This window comes from Leptosomus discolor, chromosome 5 (genome assembly GCF_034619465.1).
Source record: "Leptosomus discolor isolate bLepDis1 chromosome 5, bLepDis1.hap2, whole genome shotgun sequence".
Taxonomy (NCBI): Eukaryota; Metazoa; Chordata; class Aves; order Leptosomiformes; family Leptosomidae; genus Leptosomus; species Leptosomus discolor.
Window position 1 is genome coordinate 82,020,949 of NC_141395.1, and position 17,092 is coordinate 82,038,040.

At 42.5% G+C, this 17,092-nt stretch overlaps 1 protein-coding gene across 1 annotated transcript; it reads right to left on the reverse strand.

Moving 5' to 3' along the window:
- Positions 1–14,463: 14,463 nt before the first annotated feature.
- Positions 14,464–15,366, reverse strand: LOC104354745 (coiled-coil domain-containing protein 166). Its single transcript, XM_009961752.2, has one exon. It carries the CDS (start codon positions 15,361–15,363, stop codon positions 14,464–14,466), a length of 900 nt encoding a protein of 299 aa, XP_009960054.2. The 5' UTR covers positions 15,364–15,366.
- Between the last annotated feature and the right edge of the window lie 1,726 nt (positions 15,367–17,092).

Genomic DNA, 17,092 nt, shown 5'->3' on the forward strand with positions numbered 1-17,092 from the left:
CCTTGCTTTGCCTTTTCTCTTCCCTTTTCTTCTTTTTCTTTCCTTATTTTATTTTATTTTATTTTATTTTATTTTATTTTTGAGATGGTAACAAAAACAGGTCTTTATCAAAAGAGGAGATACTTTGTTGGGGAGAAAGTAAAGAGTACGTGTGTCTTGACTGCTTCATTTTTTGTAGGAACTACTTTCAGACTTACAGACTTTAACAGTTATGGTTCAATGTGCAAAGAGGTTTAGATCAGCCCCCAGGCCACATGGGATGCCTACCATGAGCTGCCTACAGGGCTTTCTTTCAAGAAGAGGTTTAGTGCTGAAAGACATGGATGTAAACATGTACACTGCTCCTCAGTCCACATGCCTCCAGACTGGCAAGACCTGACGCGGAGAAGTCCCACTGACTGTTTTATAACTAAGTGCCATAACAGCAGTGAAAGGCTGAGGGGGTGGTATCTCCTGTTCTTATTGCTGGGAAGGACCACATTCCAGCTGCAACTTCTGCTCATGTTTCCCAAAGTTTACTTTTCCAGAGCTGCTGCACAACGAGTGGGGCAGAAACAGACTCTATATATGTGCCTATACGTACACTGAAATCACGTTTGCAAAGCACCTGGTACAGTGGAGAGTCTTGTCCCAGGAACTATCCTTTCCATTTATTATTAATCACTAAAAAAGTCATGGCTGCTATATAGAAGATATGTGCTGAATTACTGAAATCAATCCATTTGACGTTTCCTATCTGTACGACTATCACACTGATAACTCCTTTCCCCTCACCCTTTGCCTGTCTTCGCTAGTGTAACAAAAAGCTCTTCAGGACAGAAAATGTCTGTGCAGATATGCTGACCCAAACACAGTAGAGTCCTGGCCTCTACTTGCCATCATATCAAGGGCAGTGAAAAACGTCACCGGAACAATTCTGGCTATTGCTGTGGCATTCATGGTGTCTGAGGTGCTTGATGTCCAGGACTGGGATAACAGGCTTCAGGGAGGTGGTAGCCAAAACCAAAGCTTTCTTCAGCAGGTGGTTAACAGCATCCTATTGAAATCAGTGTAAAATAAAGGGAGCTGGTTCTAGCTGTAGTGTTAACACATGAAAGCGGCAGCAAACAGCCCCGTGGGCACCCTGCATTCACCAACCGTCTATGACAGATATCACATTAGACATCACAAATTGCTGCCTAAGGGGCAACATTTTCCTGAGCCTTGCCTCTTTTCTCCCCTACCCTAGTAAATCAATCCCCAGTAATATTTGTGAAACTCCTTTTTTTTCCTGCTGTGTTCAAAGGCCAACTGCGCTGTGCACCTCCCATTGCCATCCAGAAGAAACACCCCCTGCACTGGGCTGTGAGCATCAACCCACCGAGCACAGCACTGATGTCTTCGTGCCCACTGTATGAGGCAGCACAGGGCAGTAATCCATTTGCCCGATGAATTGCTCTGTGCCACAGGAAGAGGTGAACAGGAAGTGCTGGGGTTTTCATTTTATGAACCAGAGGCCAAACAGAAACTGCCTTGTATTTACAGAGGGTGTGTTTCTCTGAGTTGCCTGATAAATCAAGGTGGGGCTGTGCCCAGCACCAAGTTATACGATGTTTAGGAGTGTAAAGAAATAGAAAGCTTACATAAGGGGAGGTTTTCAATAGTCACTATGTTAAAAAAGTGACTCAGTCCCTTTTCTCTCATAAAAAAGTAGACCAGTCCTAGGCTAAGCCAGGCCTCTAATGGAACAGTAGGGATAAGAAGAAAGTCAAGATAAAGAGTCTGTTTCCAGCCTCATTCCTTCCACATCCATAAGGTACGTAGCTTTGGGTGCTCTGTTCAGTTAACGGATTTGAAACATTTACCTGTCACATGGGAAGGGCATCAGGAGATTTAAGTGTTGTTTGAGAAGTGCTTTGATCAAAACCACAGTGTTTATAGAGATGGACCAGTGCATCTAAGCAAAGCTTGAACAAAATATTTCCTCACAATTACCATACGCACTTAGTTTTCTTTTTGGTTCCTCTAATGGGTGCAGAATACTGTCCTTAATCACCTTTGAAACCCTGAGGGACCCAGTGCCTTTTGCTCCACTGAGCCACAGGAAGAGTTTGCCCAGAAAGGTGGTAGGAGTGCCATCCCTGAAAACATTCAAGGTCAGGTTGGATGGGGCTCTGAGCCACCTGATCTAGTTGAAAGTGGCCCTGATCATTGCAGGGGGGGTTGGGCTAGATGACCTTTAAAGGTCCCTTCCAACCCAAACTATTATATGATTCTAAATGGCCTCACACTCGGCATATTGCTGACAAATGCAAGCAGCTATAAACAAGAGTTGATTTGTTTTGAGTTATGTCAAACAACATGAGCCATAGATTGCCTCCTGCCAGGGAGTCCTCAAAGCGTTGGAACAACCTTATTTGAGAGAAAGTGATACCAGGTTAGAAAAACTGAGAAGCTTAAATAGGCCATCTCCTTAGAAGGTAAAAATTGTGTTATCTCAGTGACTGGGTGGCCCTAGAAATGGGATTACTGACATTTTTAAGGGAAGAATCAATGTGTTAAAAACTATGCAAGAGCACCTAGCTATGATCCACCTGAAAATAAGCAAAGAGGTTTGATAAAGCAAAGTATAAAAAGCAGGATTTGACTTTTGTAAGTGGTGCTGCAGAGCTATCTTGGGTCAAGAGAAGTACAGATACAGAACGTCTGTACAGACCATGATGCTTCCCACAGGTTCGAGGAGCATGTTGTAGGGGGGTCAGCCAGGGCTGGAGAGCCAGAACCGGCTGACTGCTGCAAGACCTGGTTGGTGTGGGGAATGCTGTTGGTTTACCTCAGTGAATGCATTTCTTCCTGAATATTGAACAGATGGATGCTTTGATGTAAAGGGAAATACTTCAAACTTGAAAAATAAAATAAATGCTTTGTGGAAACAAAGTATTACATTGAGTGCCCTACCCAGAGGGACCTCGGCTTTGTGATATCATCTCTAACTCAATCTATTTGCACTTGCTTTACTAGAAATTTTTATTTTAGGAAGAGAAAAACATATTGAAGTGCAGAGGGGTTGCTACTTGGGAGTCCTGAATGGTAATCCCAACTTTGCCTCAAGGCAGCCAGGCAGCTGCTGGCAGGTCTCTGCACCCCTGCTTCCCCTTCCACCTATTTGCTCATGCAGCGGGTGCTGCAGCACGGCTCAGGCAGCACGAAGTGGCTCAGACCCCTGCTAATGCCTTTAGTTCTACTTTTGCAATGCCATAAAAACGTACTGTGTCTACAGAAGTAAGGAAGCATCAGTGACAGGCTTGGGTCTGTGCCGCTCTGCGAAAGAAACCCCCTCAGCTGGCAAGGCAGAGAGAAGCCTCATTGCCAGGTCAGTCAGGAGGGGTCTATAATCAGCTTATAGTCAGTGCTGATACCTCACCTAGTGTCCTGTAGGGGTAAAAACAAGCCTGCGTCTCTGCGGGACAGGAACCTTTCCTGACCAAACTTTGTTCCCGGGAAGTCTGACAGGCAGGTATCCCTTACCAAGCCATTTCTCACAGGCAGTGGTTCAACCCTTCACAGCTGGTGCCACATATCAGCGTTCAAGACTGTGTTTTGCAGCTCAGCTGTGCATCCTACTTCTGCCCAAGGTGCTTGTTATTTTACAGTACTTCCAACATACTTAATCCTCAACTTTCCAAAGACAGTTGGCAAGATTTGTCAGCAAATTACTTCGGAGCTAGAAGAGGAGAGAAATGATAAGTCCCATCTGGGTGGGCTTAGCACACAATAACAGGTAAGTTTTGGACATGGTTGTAGGATCAGTCCCAAGTCAGAAGTTAGTATCTTGCCAAGGTGTGAATTAAGCTACACTGGTTTAACTCCTCTCCCTCCCTTCCCCATATGTGTGCTCCCAGTCATCAAAGGCTGCCTGGGCCATGGATATGAAACATCCTTAGGGCTGCCCTGTTTCGTACCAAGCCCATCTATTCTGAAGGCAAAGCCATGAGCTCTCCTGTGCTCAAATGGGGAAATGAGGCTCTGACTTCTGCTCAGTACAGCTATTAGGACTCATGGCCCAAAACTACAGCCCACCAATATGACCTCTAAACTGCAGGTGGGTTTGTCACTCTCCAGTGACAACATGAAATATTCTGTAAATGCCAATTAAGAAGTGATATCTGCAAAGATGCTTCTGTTTTATCAGCACACAGTTTGCACTGAAACATAACCCTTGGCTGTTCAGCAGAGAAGTATTCATCCCAAATGAATCCTTTCTGGCACAGGGACAAAACCAGACTGATGTGGGAAGTCCTTGGGATCTGAGCTCATCACACACACTGTGAGATTATCTACAAAGTAGAGATGAAGTTTAAACACTGTTCAGGAGGCCAAGCAGGTTGGTTTCCATAAACAAAAAGGCATCTGAGCACAAAGCAGCTCAGAAGTCACTCTACCTGGCAGAAAGTCTTTTTATTCCAGCCTCGGAAAGGTTGTAGCTTACCTTACCAAGACAAGTACAGAGGTCCAGCAGAAAAAGACCTGTTGGGCAGATGTGGAAGATAAGGGATGTAGGTTGCCCTCCCAGAGTTTTACCAAAAGCCAATTCTTGAACACATAATACAGTTATCTATTTATAGCTGCCTATGTATGAGATTAAAGTTATGATTTTTGCCTTGTCCTTGTGCTAACAACACTTTTACTTCCTATGCCCCTGTGATCCTACATCACCAACATTGGATCTTTTTCCTTTTTAAATCTATTCTTCAGTCATAAATCTGTTCTTATTGTGCCTACTTCAGTCCCAGTCTGGATAAGTAACAAGACAGTTGTTGACCAATGTAAAAGATGCTCCTAGATGAAAAGGCTAGTAGCAGATGTTTCTGACATTGCTTGAAACAGGATGAATATCCCACATTAAGTGCTAAGAATTTATTTATTTCTGGCTCAGTGGAGTTATGAAATGCTAGAACTTAACAGTCATATATTCCAGAATAATCTCCTGTTCTGAAAAACTTTCAAATTAATCTTCAGTATGGTTTTAGAGGATTATCTTCATATCAGACTTACATCTTCTGAAAGCCAGAAGACAAAATGATGCCTTCAGCCTTTCTATAGATATCAAGTTTATACTGAGCATTTTATGAAATGTCTGCTACAGTAGTTGTGCCCAAGTTCAGACTGCAATTGCAGGGTGATTCAATTTTCACTCTGGAGAGCCTATACCCTGCCAGGCCAAATAAACTCCTTCATTCTCCAGTCCTGAACTAGTTATGAGAGAAAGAAACAAATATCTCCTTAAACAATTATTCGTAGAGCATGAGGTTGTTGCCCAAGCCAAATCCCAGGGAGCTTCCAAGGGCTACAAGCAGTACATGGGGTTGGCCACTCAGCACCAGGTGACCTGTTGGAGGTGCTGATCAGGGAGATAGAAAAGGCCAATCACAAGTACACGTGCTTCACACTGATGCTGCCAAACATCTTTAAACGGGACTGGAAATCAGTTTCCACTGGTGCTACAGCAATTTAGTTTCCATTTGCTACGGGAAAATCCAAACCTGTAAAAAGAAAGTGTGCAGCCAGCCCTGACATTCCACAAAATCACCCTTTCATTTAAAGCCAGCTGTGTCTTTCAGATGAGGGGGCCTGAAAGTTTTCCAGACAAACATCTCTCCCTGTTTTTATCATAGCCATCAATATAACATCATTCATCAATATTGCTCCTTCGTTTTACTGGAGTCAGAGGGAAGCTGTTCAAACAAAGGCTGTATAAAATTACTAGAGCACTACTAGTGTCTAAAATAAACATCTTTATGTCTCAGTATTTGCTTCTCATCAGTGCCCTGAGAGAGTCCTGCCTTCACAGGGTGCAACTCAAGGGCGTTTGCCGTTTGGGGGTATGATTCACACTTTGTCAACAATAAGCACATTTGGTTGAACCAAATACTTTCAATTACTGCAGTATTTCTCAAAGTGTTTGGAAGCAGCCAAGCTCCAGCAATTGCCACAAGCATCATTATTGTCAGAGATGCAAATGGCTGGTCAAAACCAGCTGTCTGCTTAGTATGGCCAGAACCCTGTCTCCAAATAAAAATTTGGAATGAACCTCCTTGTGAAGGATCAGGTCTGCAACCCCTGTGCTTCAAATTTCATTCATGTTTTACTGGGACTATTTAATAAAAAAGAAAAGCAAACGAACATGAAATAAGATACATATTATTATATGAAGAAAGACTGTTGGAGGAATAACTAATATGCCCCCTTCTGCATAACTATACAGAGAAAGAATTAATCTTCTATTCATAGAATCATAGAATAATAGATTGGTTTGAGTTGGAAGTGACCTTTGAAAATCATCTAGTTCCAATCCCCCTGCCATGGGCAGGGACAGCTTCCACTAGACCAGGTTGCTCAAAACCCCATCCAACCTGACCTCGAGCACTTCCAGTGATGGGGCATCCGCAACTTCTCTGGGCAACTTCTTCCAGTGGCTTACCACCCTCATAAAAAAAATTATTCTCTTATGTCCAGTCTAAACCCACCCTCTTTCAGTTTAAAACCATTACTGCTTGTCCTGTCACTACAGGCCCTGGTAAAAAGTCTTTCTCCATCTTTCTTATAAGTGCCCTTTCTATATCGAAAGTCTGCAGTAACGTTTCCCTGAAGCCTTCCCTTCTCCAGGCTGAACAACTCCAACTCTTTCCACAGGAGAGGTGTTCCAGCCCTCTGATCATTTTTGTGACCCTACTCTGGACCCACTCCAATAGGTCCATGTCTGTCTTGTGCTACGGACCCCAGAGCACAATGGTGACAGGGGACTTCCAGGTGGGGCCCCCCAAGAGCACAGTAGAGGGGAAGAATCACCTGCTGGCCACACTTATTTTTATACACGCCAGGACACGATTGGCTTTCCGGGCTGCAAGCACACATCATGAGCTCGTGTCCAGGTTGCCATCCACCAGCATCCCTAGGTCTTTCTCTGCAGGGCTGCTCTCAACCATTCATTTCCCAGTCTGTACCGATATTGGCAATTGCCCCAACCCAAGTGCAGGATCTTGCACTTGGCCTTGTTGATCTTCATGAGTTTTGCATGGGCCCACTCCTCAAGCCTGTCAACATCACTCTGGATGGCCTCCCTTCCCTCAGGTGAATCAACTGCACTATTCAGCTTAGTGTCTTCTACAAACTTACTGAGGGTATTCATATTACTCAATGAGGAAAGCAATACATCACTGAAGTAATTTTCCATATCCACTATTTCAAAAGCATTTCTTCCCTAGTACAATTGATTTGGTTTTCCTTGTGCTGCAGGTCCTAACAGAGCTGGTGAGCTGTAGCGAGTAGGACTATTGCCCCAAACTTGAATTAAAAGTTATCCACTACCTTCACCATTTCTGGGGTTGAGGAAGGGAGGGTGCCACTGCATATTAGCAGGCAGGATCCTCCTAGCAGAACAGTGAAGGCAGACAGGGTCATCCAGACAGCATTTGACAGCCAAGCCTTATCCAGTATTATGTGAATTGTTTTCAGGAGGAATACTTCCCTCAATGACAGTAAGCAGCCTGAATCCTATATAATACCTAAAATTAATCAGAATAATCCCACCTACCTCCTATTGCCTTTCTACTGCAATAAGCCCTTTTCAGAAGACACTTCCTTTTGTTTATTTTAAATGTATTCCTCAGTAATGCGGCAGAAAAATCTGTCTGATAATAACTAGAAATCCTTTCTTCTGAAGATTTCAGAGAGCTTTGCAAGGGCAAGCATAGGCTCATTTTTAAAAATGGCAAAATCAAGGAACAGAGAAGTTAACAGTCCTACAGAGGCTAGGCTAGAAGTCATAGCTTGCAGTTCCTATCTGCTTGCCCAAAAGGCAGGATTACTTGGAACATAGTTAAGGCATGTGAAAAAAGGTGAGAAGTGAAAGCTGATTTTGGCTTTAGAAATTATTACTTACTTTTGTCACAAGCAATGCATTACAGCAAGTCTCTTATCTTCTATAACTCCCTGCCACCAACAAATCCCCAGCACGAATGAACATTAGCTGGAGCAACACGAGACACTCTCAGAGAGGCAAGACAGCCATTTGCTCTCGGTGGAGAGACCATCCTACAACTTCTCTGTCTTGGAGGAAGCCACAATGTGCAGTAGACTTTTGGATGCCTTTGCTTTCATCAGGGACACACCAAAGCCTGGTAGTTTTCCTTCTGTGGAGTCCACTGTAAGGGATGTGCCTTTTTTGGCCACTTCTACCAGGGCAACATTTCTGACGGTGCTGTCTAAAACCATCATTTTAGAGCTAGCCAAAGCCCTGAGCCAGAGTTTGGCAGAGACACAGCTCATAAGAACAGGGTTCAGACACAACTGAGTTGCCTTGTATCCATACGGATCATTAACTGCAGGAAATACCAAGTAATTTCACTTAACCTAAATGTTTGTTGTTGCAGGTTAAATTCAATCAAATTATCTCCTATTTTCAAAGAGTGTAGGAGCCCAGAGCTACTGCTGATCAGGCACAGCATGCATGTCAGCCTCATTCTGCATAGGCAGGTTGGATAATGATTCTTTCAACCTTCTTGCATGGCTCCAGCCTGCACAGCCAGAAACAAGAAATTTTAAGATATCCATTGTCATGAAAAGATTGTGTTCTTCAGAAATTCTATAAACCACACAGAAAATCCACCTTACTTCCTCAGAAGTCAGTAAGAGTATAGAGCTAGCAGTAAAAATACACTTTGCTTCAATTTTGATATTTGCAAATGTACAGCTTTAAAAATGAAAAAAAAAATAATTGCAGAAATCAAGACTTTCAGGGATACTTTCACATGAAAATAAAGTGGGAAATACGGATTGATATTGAAAAAGAAATTTAGGCCAGATGCTCTGTTGTTGTCAACCAGCACGGTCCCTCTGACAGTTTCCCTGCTTACACCAGCTGGATCCAGCTCAGCTACCTGGCCAGCACTTTCATCAGAAAGCACAAGGGGATAAAGACATCAATATCCCATATAATCACAATATGGGGTTTACATGAGTGTGATCTGTTGCCACACATCTAGATGCCACTGACAGATTCATCTCACCTAACTTCAGACATCTAGAGGTAGGCTGCTACACCCCAGCCAGTCATCCCAGGTAATCAGTATGAAGTAGACATCAGAAACACATTCATATGAATCAGGCATCAGAAATGTCCATTTCTCCCCATCCGCTGGGAGGAGAGTCTAGACACTTGAGACATCTACATTTGTCCTGATTAATCCCACCCCTGTGTCGCAGGCCTGAGCAAGAGGCTGTAAAAACAACAACAAAAAAAAAAGAGGTATCAAACTTTCTTAGAGAGAGAGAGATCTCAAATACAGAGAGATTGTGTAAAGTGTTTTGAGGTGAAAAAAAATATAAATGTTTTTGTAATAGCCAAGGATTTCACTTGAGAAGCCCAAATGTAAGGATTTTCCTGCAGCTCATCTTTTTATGAACATGATCTATTTAGCTCTACCTCACAGCTCTACACAAGTAACTTTATGTCAGCATTTCTCTGGGTTGGTGAAGGGGAAACAGCAGTGTGAGTTCTTTCCCACTCATGGTAGAAGTCAGAAAATCTCCCCACTCCGAAGTGAGATTATTCATCACCTTGTCCTGATGGAGGAGTAAGTGACATTGCAAAGCCTGTCGGTGTCACCAGTGCTTTGGCCCTCAAATGCCACCTGGTGGTGTCTGAAGCCCTGTCAGGTCGTTACAAAGTCCTTTGAGGATGAAAAGGGCTGAGTTGTGTCCTCTGAGTAGGAAGCTTTCTGCGGGAATGGAGATGCCTACAGCCCTGGTCTCCATTGAATGCATTTATTTGATGGGCTCGTACTAAAGAGTTTAAGGCATAAGCAAGCACTGGTACAAATAACAAAATGTAACCGAGAGGGACCATGGGGAAAAGCTGCATCAGAACCAGTTTAGCAAAACTTCCCTGAGACGTGCACAGCACGTGTGCATTGCAGGCAGGACCTAAGGCTGGTGTTACACACAGGAGTCAATGCATATTTTCCAAGGCCCTTCCAAAGACCTCACCATCAGGCACCTTTTCTATCCATGCAGTTCATTTCAGTCAGGTGAAGTTATTCAGTGATACTGTTAGAAGCTTTAGGAGCAAGAAACTGAACGCCAACCTCCCAGAGCTTTTACAGTAGCCCCATAACAAACAACAAAAAGGCAATAAAATGGAAAAAATGGCAATAAAGACATAATGAGTCAGGAAGAAGAGGAATGACTTGACTCAAAATGCAGCAGTGTCACCGTTGGCAGGGGATGTCCCAGTGCTTCGCTGCTACTGCATGTGCAGCAAGTTGCTGGTGGTCACAGAAGATCACAGATAATTTCCTGCATTCCAGAGGGGAAACAGGACTGGAGGAGTTCCCCTTCTCCCATGGCAGCTTTCTCCATCTGCAGAGAGTGAATCCAGGACCTTGTTGCCCCAGAATTGCCAGGTCACCTGCTGGAGGCACAGGCTTGCTCTCTGGTGCCTGTACCTCACCCTGACCCACGAAAATGCCAGGAAAAAGGATTCAAGGCATGTAACGAGAAAAGAGGAAGAAGGCTGCAATTAATGCACTCTTGAGGTAAAATGTGTTCTGCAAGTACGTGCTCAAAATACTTGAGTACCATCGATTTTTTGTTTGATTGTTTATTGGTGGGGAGAACTTTCTGGGTCTAATAAGCCACCACGCTTCATCAAGGTTTAAAATCAGCAGCAGGAAGTTTCCCACTGTGGTTACAGGCTTAACACCAGGAGCTGCTTCTACACAGATAGGTCATACAACCCTCAAGGTGAATTTTGCCTTTCCCAGAAAGCAAAACTTGCATCCATAGCTCACAGCTTGCTATGAATTAGTTAGGGGCATCTTGAGCAATGGCCCGATACTCAGAGCTCTAAATCTGAATTCTCAGGTTTTTCACATGCTAGGAGTTTTACACATGGGAGTTGGGGACATGCTGGCTTGAGCCAAGCTGGAGACACAGCCAAATCCCATGCTGGGACATAGCCAACCAAGTCAGGAGAGGTCAGTCTACGACACAGAGCAACAGAGCCCAAAGATGCCAAATGCCATCATGATCCATCTAAACACGCCAGCAGCCCAAAGCACCAGCCAATGTTCATTTCGTGCTCAAGCATGACTAGATTGTGCCATTAGGCACAGGGTTAATGAGAGCAAAATGGTCCCCAGAGAGCTCATGGGGGGATTCTCCTCCTGACTTTCCCTCAGCAGTGCTACAGGTGATAAACCGTAACACAGGGCAGAAAAAGGAGGTATTATAGTTGCCCGAGAGCTTACAGAGAAACACGAACCCTCTTCCAAAGCTGTGTCACCATAGTCAGATGCTTCTTGCAGCTGCCGAGAACTTGTCAAGGGGAGGCCCAGCTCCTTCCCTGATGCATGTTTGGTTTTTCTGACAAGCTCTGTATGCCTGCCTCAGCCCAAAGCTGCCTTGCATTGTGGGTTTCTTTCCTGTCTAGCACAAAGGACAGTTGCATGGCAGCAGCCTCAAAAGAATTCAGACTATGAGGTAGCAAAGAGACATGTACAAGTGCGAACAACTGTGCTCTGTTTTCAAGTGTAAAATGATATTTGGTCTCGTTTGTAATAAGGATTTATTAAAAAAATAAATCAGTCACACCTTAATAAATAGCTGAAGTCGCAACATTTATTTTTAGTGGATTAAATGCTGTTGTCAGGTATGCTGATATAAATTCTGAAGCAATTACATATTTCTCTAGAGTTATCCCAGAACTGCATCTGAGATAAAAATCAGAATCAATCAGTAGAATTTCAACTCTAATATTACCCACATTTCCTTACTACCCATAGAAACTAGGTTCACTTCTGAAATTACAATAGCAGTACATAAGAAAATGAGACCACAGACTGAACGAAATACTAAATACTTCAGCATGCTCCAAGTAAAAATCTGTTGATGTCAGCAAGAGCAATCTAAGCAAAGGACCCACAAGAAACTGGTATTAGTATTTTTTAGGTTGGATTCATGTCGTTGTGCTATTTCACATTTTCCCATGAACAATTCAAATTCCCAGGTGCTTTAGCCTACTTGTTTACAAGGCTTTGCATTGTTATGACTATGGTTTCTTAAAAATCAACTATATCAACTGAAATGAGAGGTATCTAACCGTGAAAAACAAGCTGTTGCCACTTTGAAAAGCTAATAAACTGTTTAGAGACAATTTTAAAAACCCTGAGCCTGCAAACACTGGTACAGAGACTAATCCTACACCCTAGACACCTGGCAGACAAGATTTCTGCTGTCTGCCTGATCAGACCCACAGAACAGTAAATGAATCTGTCTCCAAAACGACCTAGCACTCTCAGCAGAAGGATTAAAAAAGTTTTTCTAAACCTTACCACAGGTAATGCTAGATTAGTTTTAGGTACATTTTCTTGGACTGTTTCAATGAAGGAAGCAAACTATTGAAACAAAACATGGCTTTCTCTTCACACAACCTTGCGCAGTTGTTTTAGACCTTAGGGCAGGCACAAATTAAAATTTGTCACTAACTTAAATTTATTTAACCACTACCATTTATTTACTACTCATATAAACTAATTCATGGTAAATTCCCAGGTGAATCCTCTAAGCACTTCAGCCAAGCTTTAGCCTCAGTTCCACATCTCTGAGTCTGTAGAGATGCTACAAAATCCATGAAAACATCCTGGGTTTGGCCTACTACAACCAGAGCAAAATTTGTTTGCTAGTACCACATTCAGCTCTACTGCAAAAGCAGTAGAAACAGAAAAATACACTAGAAGCAGAACTTCCTATTTAAATAGTCTTACTGTAAACAGAAATACAGACACATACAAATAAACATGCATATATATGCACATATATATGTATACACTCATAGGCACATACACCCATACACTCCTCTGTTGTTCTTCAGCGAAAAAGCAGTATCCTTTCCTTACAAACAGAAGCGCTTCACAAATTAGAGTTAATCCTCAACTCATGAACTGCACTGATTTCAGGAAAATAAGATAATTTCCAGCTGCTGCACCTAAGCATTAAAATATCTAAGTGTCAAATTTTGCCCTTAGATGCATCCTATTGAAATCAAAAGAAGTTCTCACTGGGTAAAGTGAAGCGCACATGGATCTACCTATGAAACATGGTGTACTGTTTCTACATACTTCTTCAAGGCAGAATCACAAAACTACAGGGACAGATATAAGTTATGTTAGACCAACTGATGCAGCCACAGACACCACTCATAAATTCGAGCCCCAAAGCCCTGGACCAGGGTGCTCCGAGTGATTTCTGTTCTCTTACTTGCACTGCTGGGTTGGCACATACCAAGTGTGAACCCAGGTAATCCCGAAGACACTAAACTTCTAAAAAAAAGCAGACAGGAAAAGAAAACCCTAAAGACACAAGAAAATATGCTTGTCAGAGACATTAATCTCATCCCATTTGCAGTTCAGTAGAATTAACGATCTCCCCTTAAAGACTTTTAAAGCATAAAAATAAATACAAAACTTACTGACATAAATGAAACACACAAACACTTCAGTGTTAGAATTCTGAGTCTTTAGGTATTTCTAAACCTCATTTTTCTCACTGCAGAATGTCTTACACTTTCAGTGCCCAAAGGAAAAAAAAAAAAAAAAGAAAAATAGAAGAGACATTACCTTGGTTTTTTTTCCTCCATCTCCTATACTTTTCTGTTGTCTGGTGTCAAGCTGGGCTTCAGCAACTCATCTAGCACCTGCAAGGCACACCACTCTTCTTCCCTTGGCTGCCATAAGGATTTTGCTTGTGTTTATGATTAACCCACCAAGATATCTGCCACAGAAGGGCGAGGCTGTTTAAACAATTATATTCATGACTCTTATTCTAGATGAGGTTTCCTGAAGAACTGAAGTGTGCAAGTATAGTTAGCTGCTTAGTAAAGCCTTGCAAAACTCTGTGGGTTTGGCTCATAGTGCTCCTTTACAGAGACATTTTTTCCTCCTCCTGCCACAAGTGGTTCTCCCCACTGCTGCAGTCAGGTGGAACCAGCTTGTGACTCAGCCAGAATTTTGGCTCATGAAACAGCTCGAGAAACACAATAGCCTGATGTTCTGGGGTGCGATGATACCAAAATGGGGTATGCATTTCCTTTCACAGGGCTTCATGCAGTTCAGGTATTTGCTGCACTAATACCATTTCTGATCCTTCTCCAGAGGCACAGATCCTCTCTCCAGACTTGCCAGTCCAGACTACTCTCCCCTATGTACAAATATCCCAATGAAATCAATAGGAGTTTGGCCAAGATAATAGAGACTAGTGGAGTGGGTAGGCACAAGAAAAAGCTCAGGAGTTTAGTTCCTTCGAGGGTTCAGAGATATTGCTCCCTCTATGACCTGGATATATGAAAAAAAAAATTCACAATGAGGACAATCCAGCATTAGAACAAGCTGCTTAGTGAGGTTGTACAGTCTCTGATCTTGCAGGTTTTCAAAACCTGGTTGGACCAACTGGAACAACACGTGCCTCATGCTGGTGTAACCAGTCTGCCATGTCCCAAGTGTGTTTGTTCTCCCAAAGGAGCTGCTGCTGCTGCTCTCTCAGCTGAACTTTGGTTTCTTTAAGGATTTTTGAGTATTGCATAAGTCTGAGCAATTCCTGGCGCAGATACCAATTCTCTGCTTCTACTTGTTTGATGTGCTGAATTAGAGATTGTATTGCTGCTTCTTCTGCTCTTGTGGTGAGAACCTGGATCTTCTGATGAAAGTCCATCTCGCAGTCAGCCTTGGCCTTCAGAAATCTGCTCTTGATTTTGTGCATTTCATCTGAATGCTGTGTCTTTGTGACCAACAATTCCTTCTCCAGCTCTTCAGTCTTTTTCATCTGTTCCAGCTGAACAGATGGATCTTTGAAAGGCTGCAGGTCTTCAACTTCCTTGTTCATAAGAAAGTACTTTGTCTCCATACTCATCAGAGAGCTCCTTACCTCCTTCTCTTTTTCTGTATACTGTGAGACTAGCTTCTCTTTCTGCATCTGGACTTGAGACAGATCACTGTGATTCTGGTCATTTAGAGTTATTATCAGATTCTGGCACTTCTGTCTGTGTTTTGTTATGTGAGAGAGGTAAGCGTTGCTTTCTTCCTGGTTCTGTTGGGCTTCCTTTTCTAGGTATTTGTTTTCCTGTAGGAAGTGCTCCATTCGTCCCATGTATGTGTTCATATGTTCAGTGAGAATCTTATATTCCTTCTGCAAGTATGATTTCCTCTCTTTGACAAGTATTTCCATGTCACTTATTCCTTTGGATGTATTTCCATTCTTGCTTCTTATTCTTTGCTTATTTTTCCCAGCACGCATGGTGTCTTCTTTCATCTGCTTTGTCTGGGATGCCATATTCCACACTGGGGCTATCAAACTTGGGCAAACTGTAACAGAATGAAAAATTACAAATTCTAAGTGAGCATTTATGCCACATGTATGACAGTTGCTTTTTTCCTGAGTCATGCCCTCTTATGTTCTCATGTTTTTAACTGATTAATCCAGCAGCTAAAAAGTTTGACCTAAAATTTTTCATGTCTGGCCTATGTCTTGAGTTGAAGCACGCGTGCGCATATGTGTACTTGCATTTTTACATTCCTAGTTAACTGAGAAGAAGTAGTTGTGCTAATCTAAAAATGCATATCTTTTTAGGATTTCTTTTTAGTTGTTTCATGTTGTGTTGTTTCTGTAGTTTGGAGTATAAATTCCACTGGCAAATTATTACGGCTGTACATTGTGTACTGTCTTTCTGTAAGCAGTAGATCTTGTCCGTAAAACTTCAGCAGCAATTAAGTACTGAGGTGCTGACAGAGGCATGCCTGAAACATAGAAATTCATAGAGTAAATTCTGAAATATAACTGCTAAGTCATCATGCTGGACTCGAAGCTGCCTATAGAAAATGTTACGGACAGTAGTACAGATTAAGCCCTGTCGCTCCATCAGAGTTAGATTCCTGTATCTGTATTTGAAGAGACAGCTGCATCCTTTTCCTGGGTTTAGAATGTTAAGTCAGTATTGTCTTATGAAATGAAAGCAGAAAAGGAAATGTTGCAACCAGTTTTAACCTAGGACTTCAATGATCAATCAAGGTATTTACTCACTTCGGAGAGTGACCACGTTGTTAACCTTCCACTGCCTGATGTAACATAAACAGGTATCTTCTTGGACACTATCTTAATTATAATGTCATTTGAGACATGACACCGATAACTAAATATTTATGAATACAGAGAGAATGAAAGAATGACCATAAAGGGCATAGTGGCTAAAGAAACATCCTACCAGATCCAGCCATGGAATGTGTGCCATGGATTTTGATGGAATGTTGAATGTGCCATGCAGATGTGATCTTCCCAGTTGCCTAGGACTGCATTCTTCCCTCAGAGATGGTGGGTGGGAGATAGCTACAGAAATGGGCTGAACATCATTTCTGTATCATGCTGGATTATTAATTCGGAGATCATTCATCTGGGTTGCTTTATCTGTGTTCTATTTTGGTTTTGTTATAGGTGAGTAACCTGAAATTCGCTTTAGTGTTTTGGCCAAGTTAAGGCAAAATATTTTACTTTATTATGAGAAAGATGTTATGGCTCTGTTAGAGCTCTATCATTGGTATCCAAGCTGATGCCTTGGTTTTCTGTGCTGTTAGAGGAGTTGTTCTGTCTGGGTCCTCTTGCTGAGAAGATAACAGTCCTTTAATAAAGACAGTTTAATTAAGGCAGAATAAGAGGCTTCTCTTTCTGTCTGTGTCATTTCCTATTTATACTGGTCAAATGATTGCCAAGCATAACATTATCATAGATAATCTACTTGTGTTTCTGGAGTAGACTATGTATTTATTGCCTGTGGTAGGCATGTGAAAAAGCACTGCATAGCAGGTCAAATACAACGATGTGGTTTTATTTTTAAACTCTCAAGGTTTCAGGGACTTTTTGGGTGGGCAAATCATATCCATATTGGGGGGCAGCAGGAGTGGTTTGTAGTGGAAGCGCTATGCCACCTTCTTTTGTCCTTGACTGGAAATTCCTTTCTAGTATTCCTTTCCTGCTTCAGCTCGTCCGCATTGTGTACACCTAGACACCA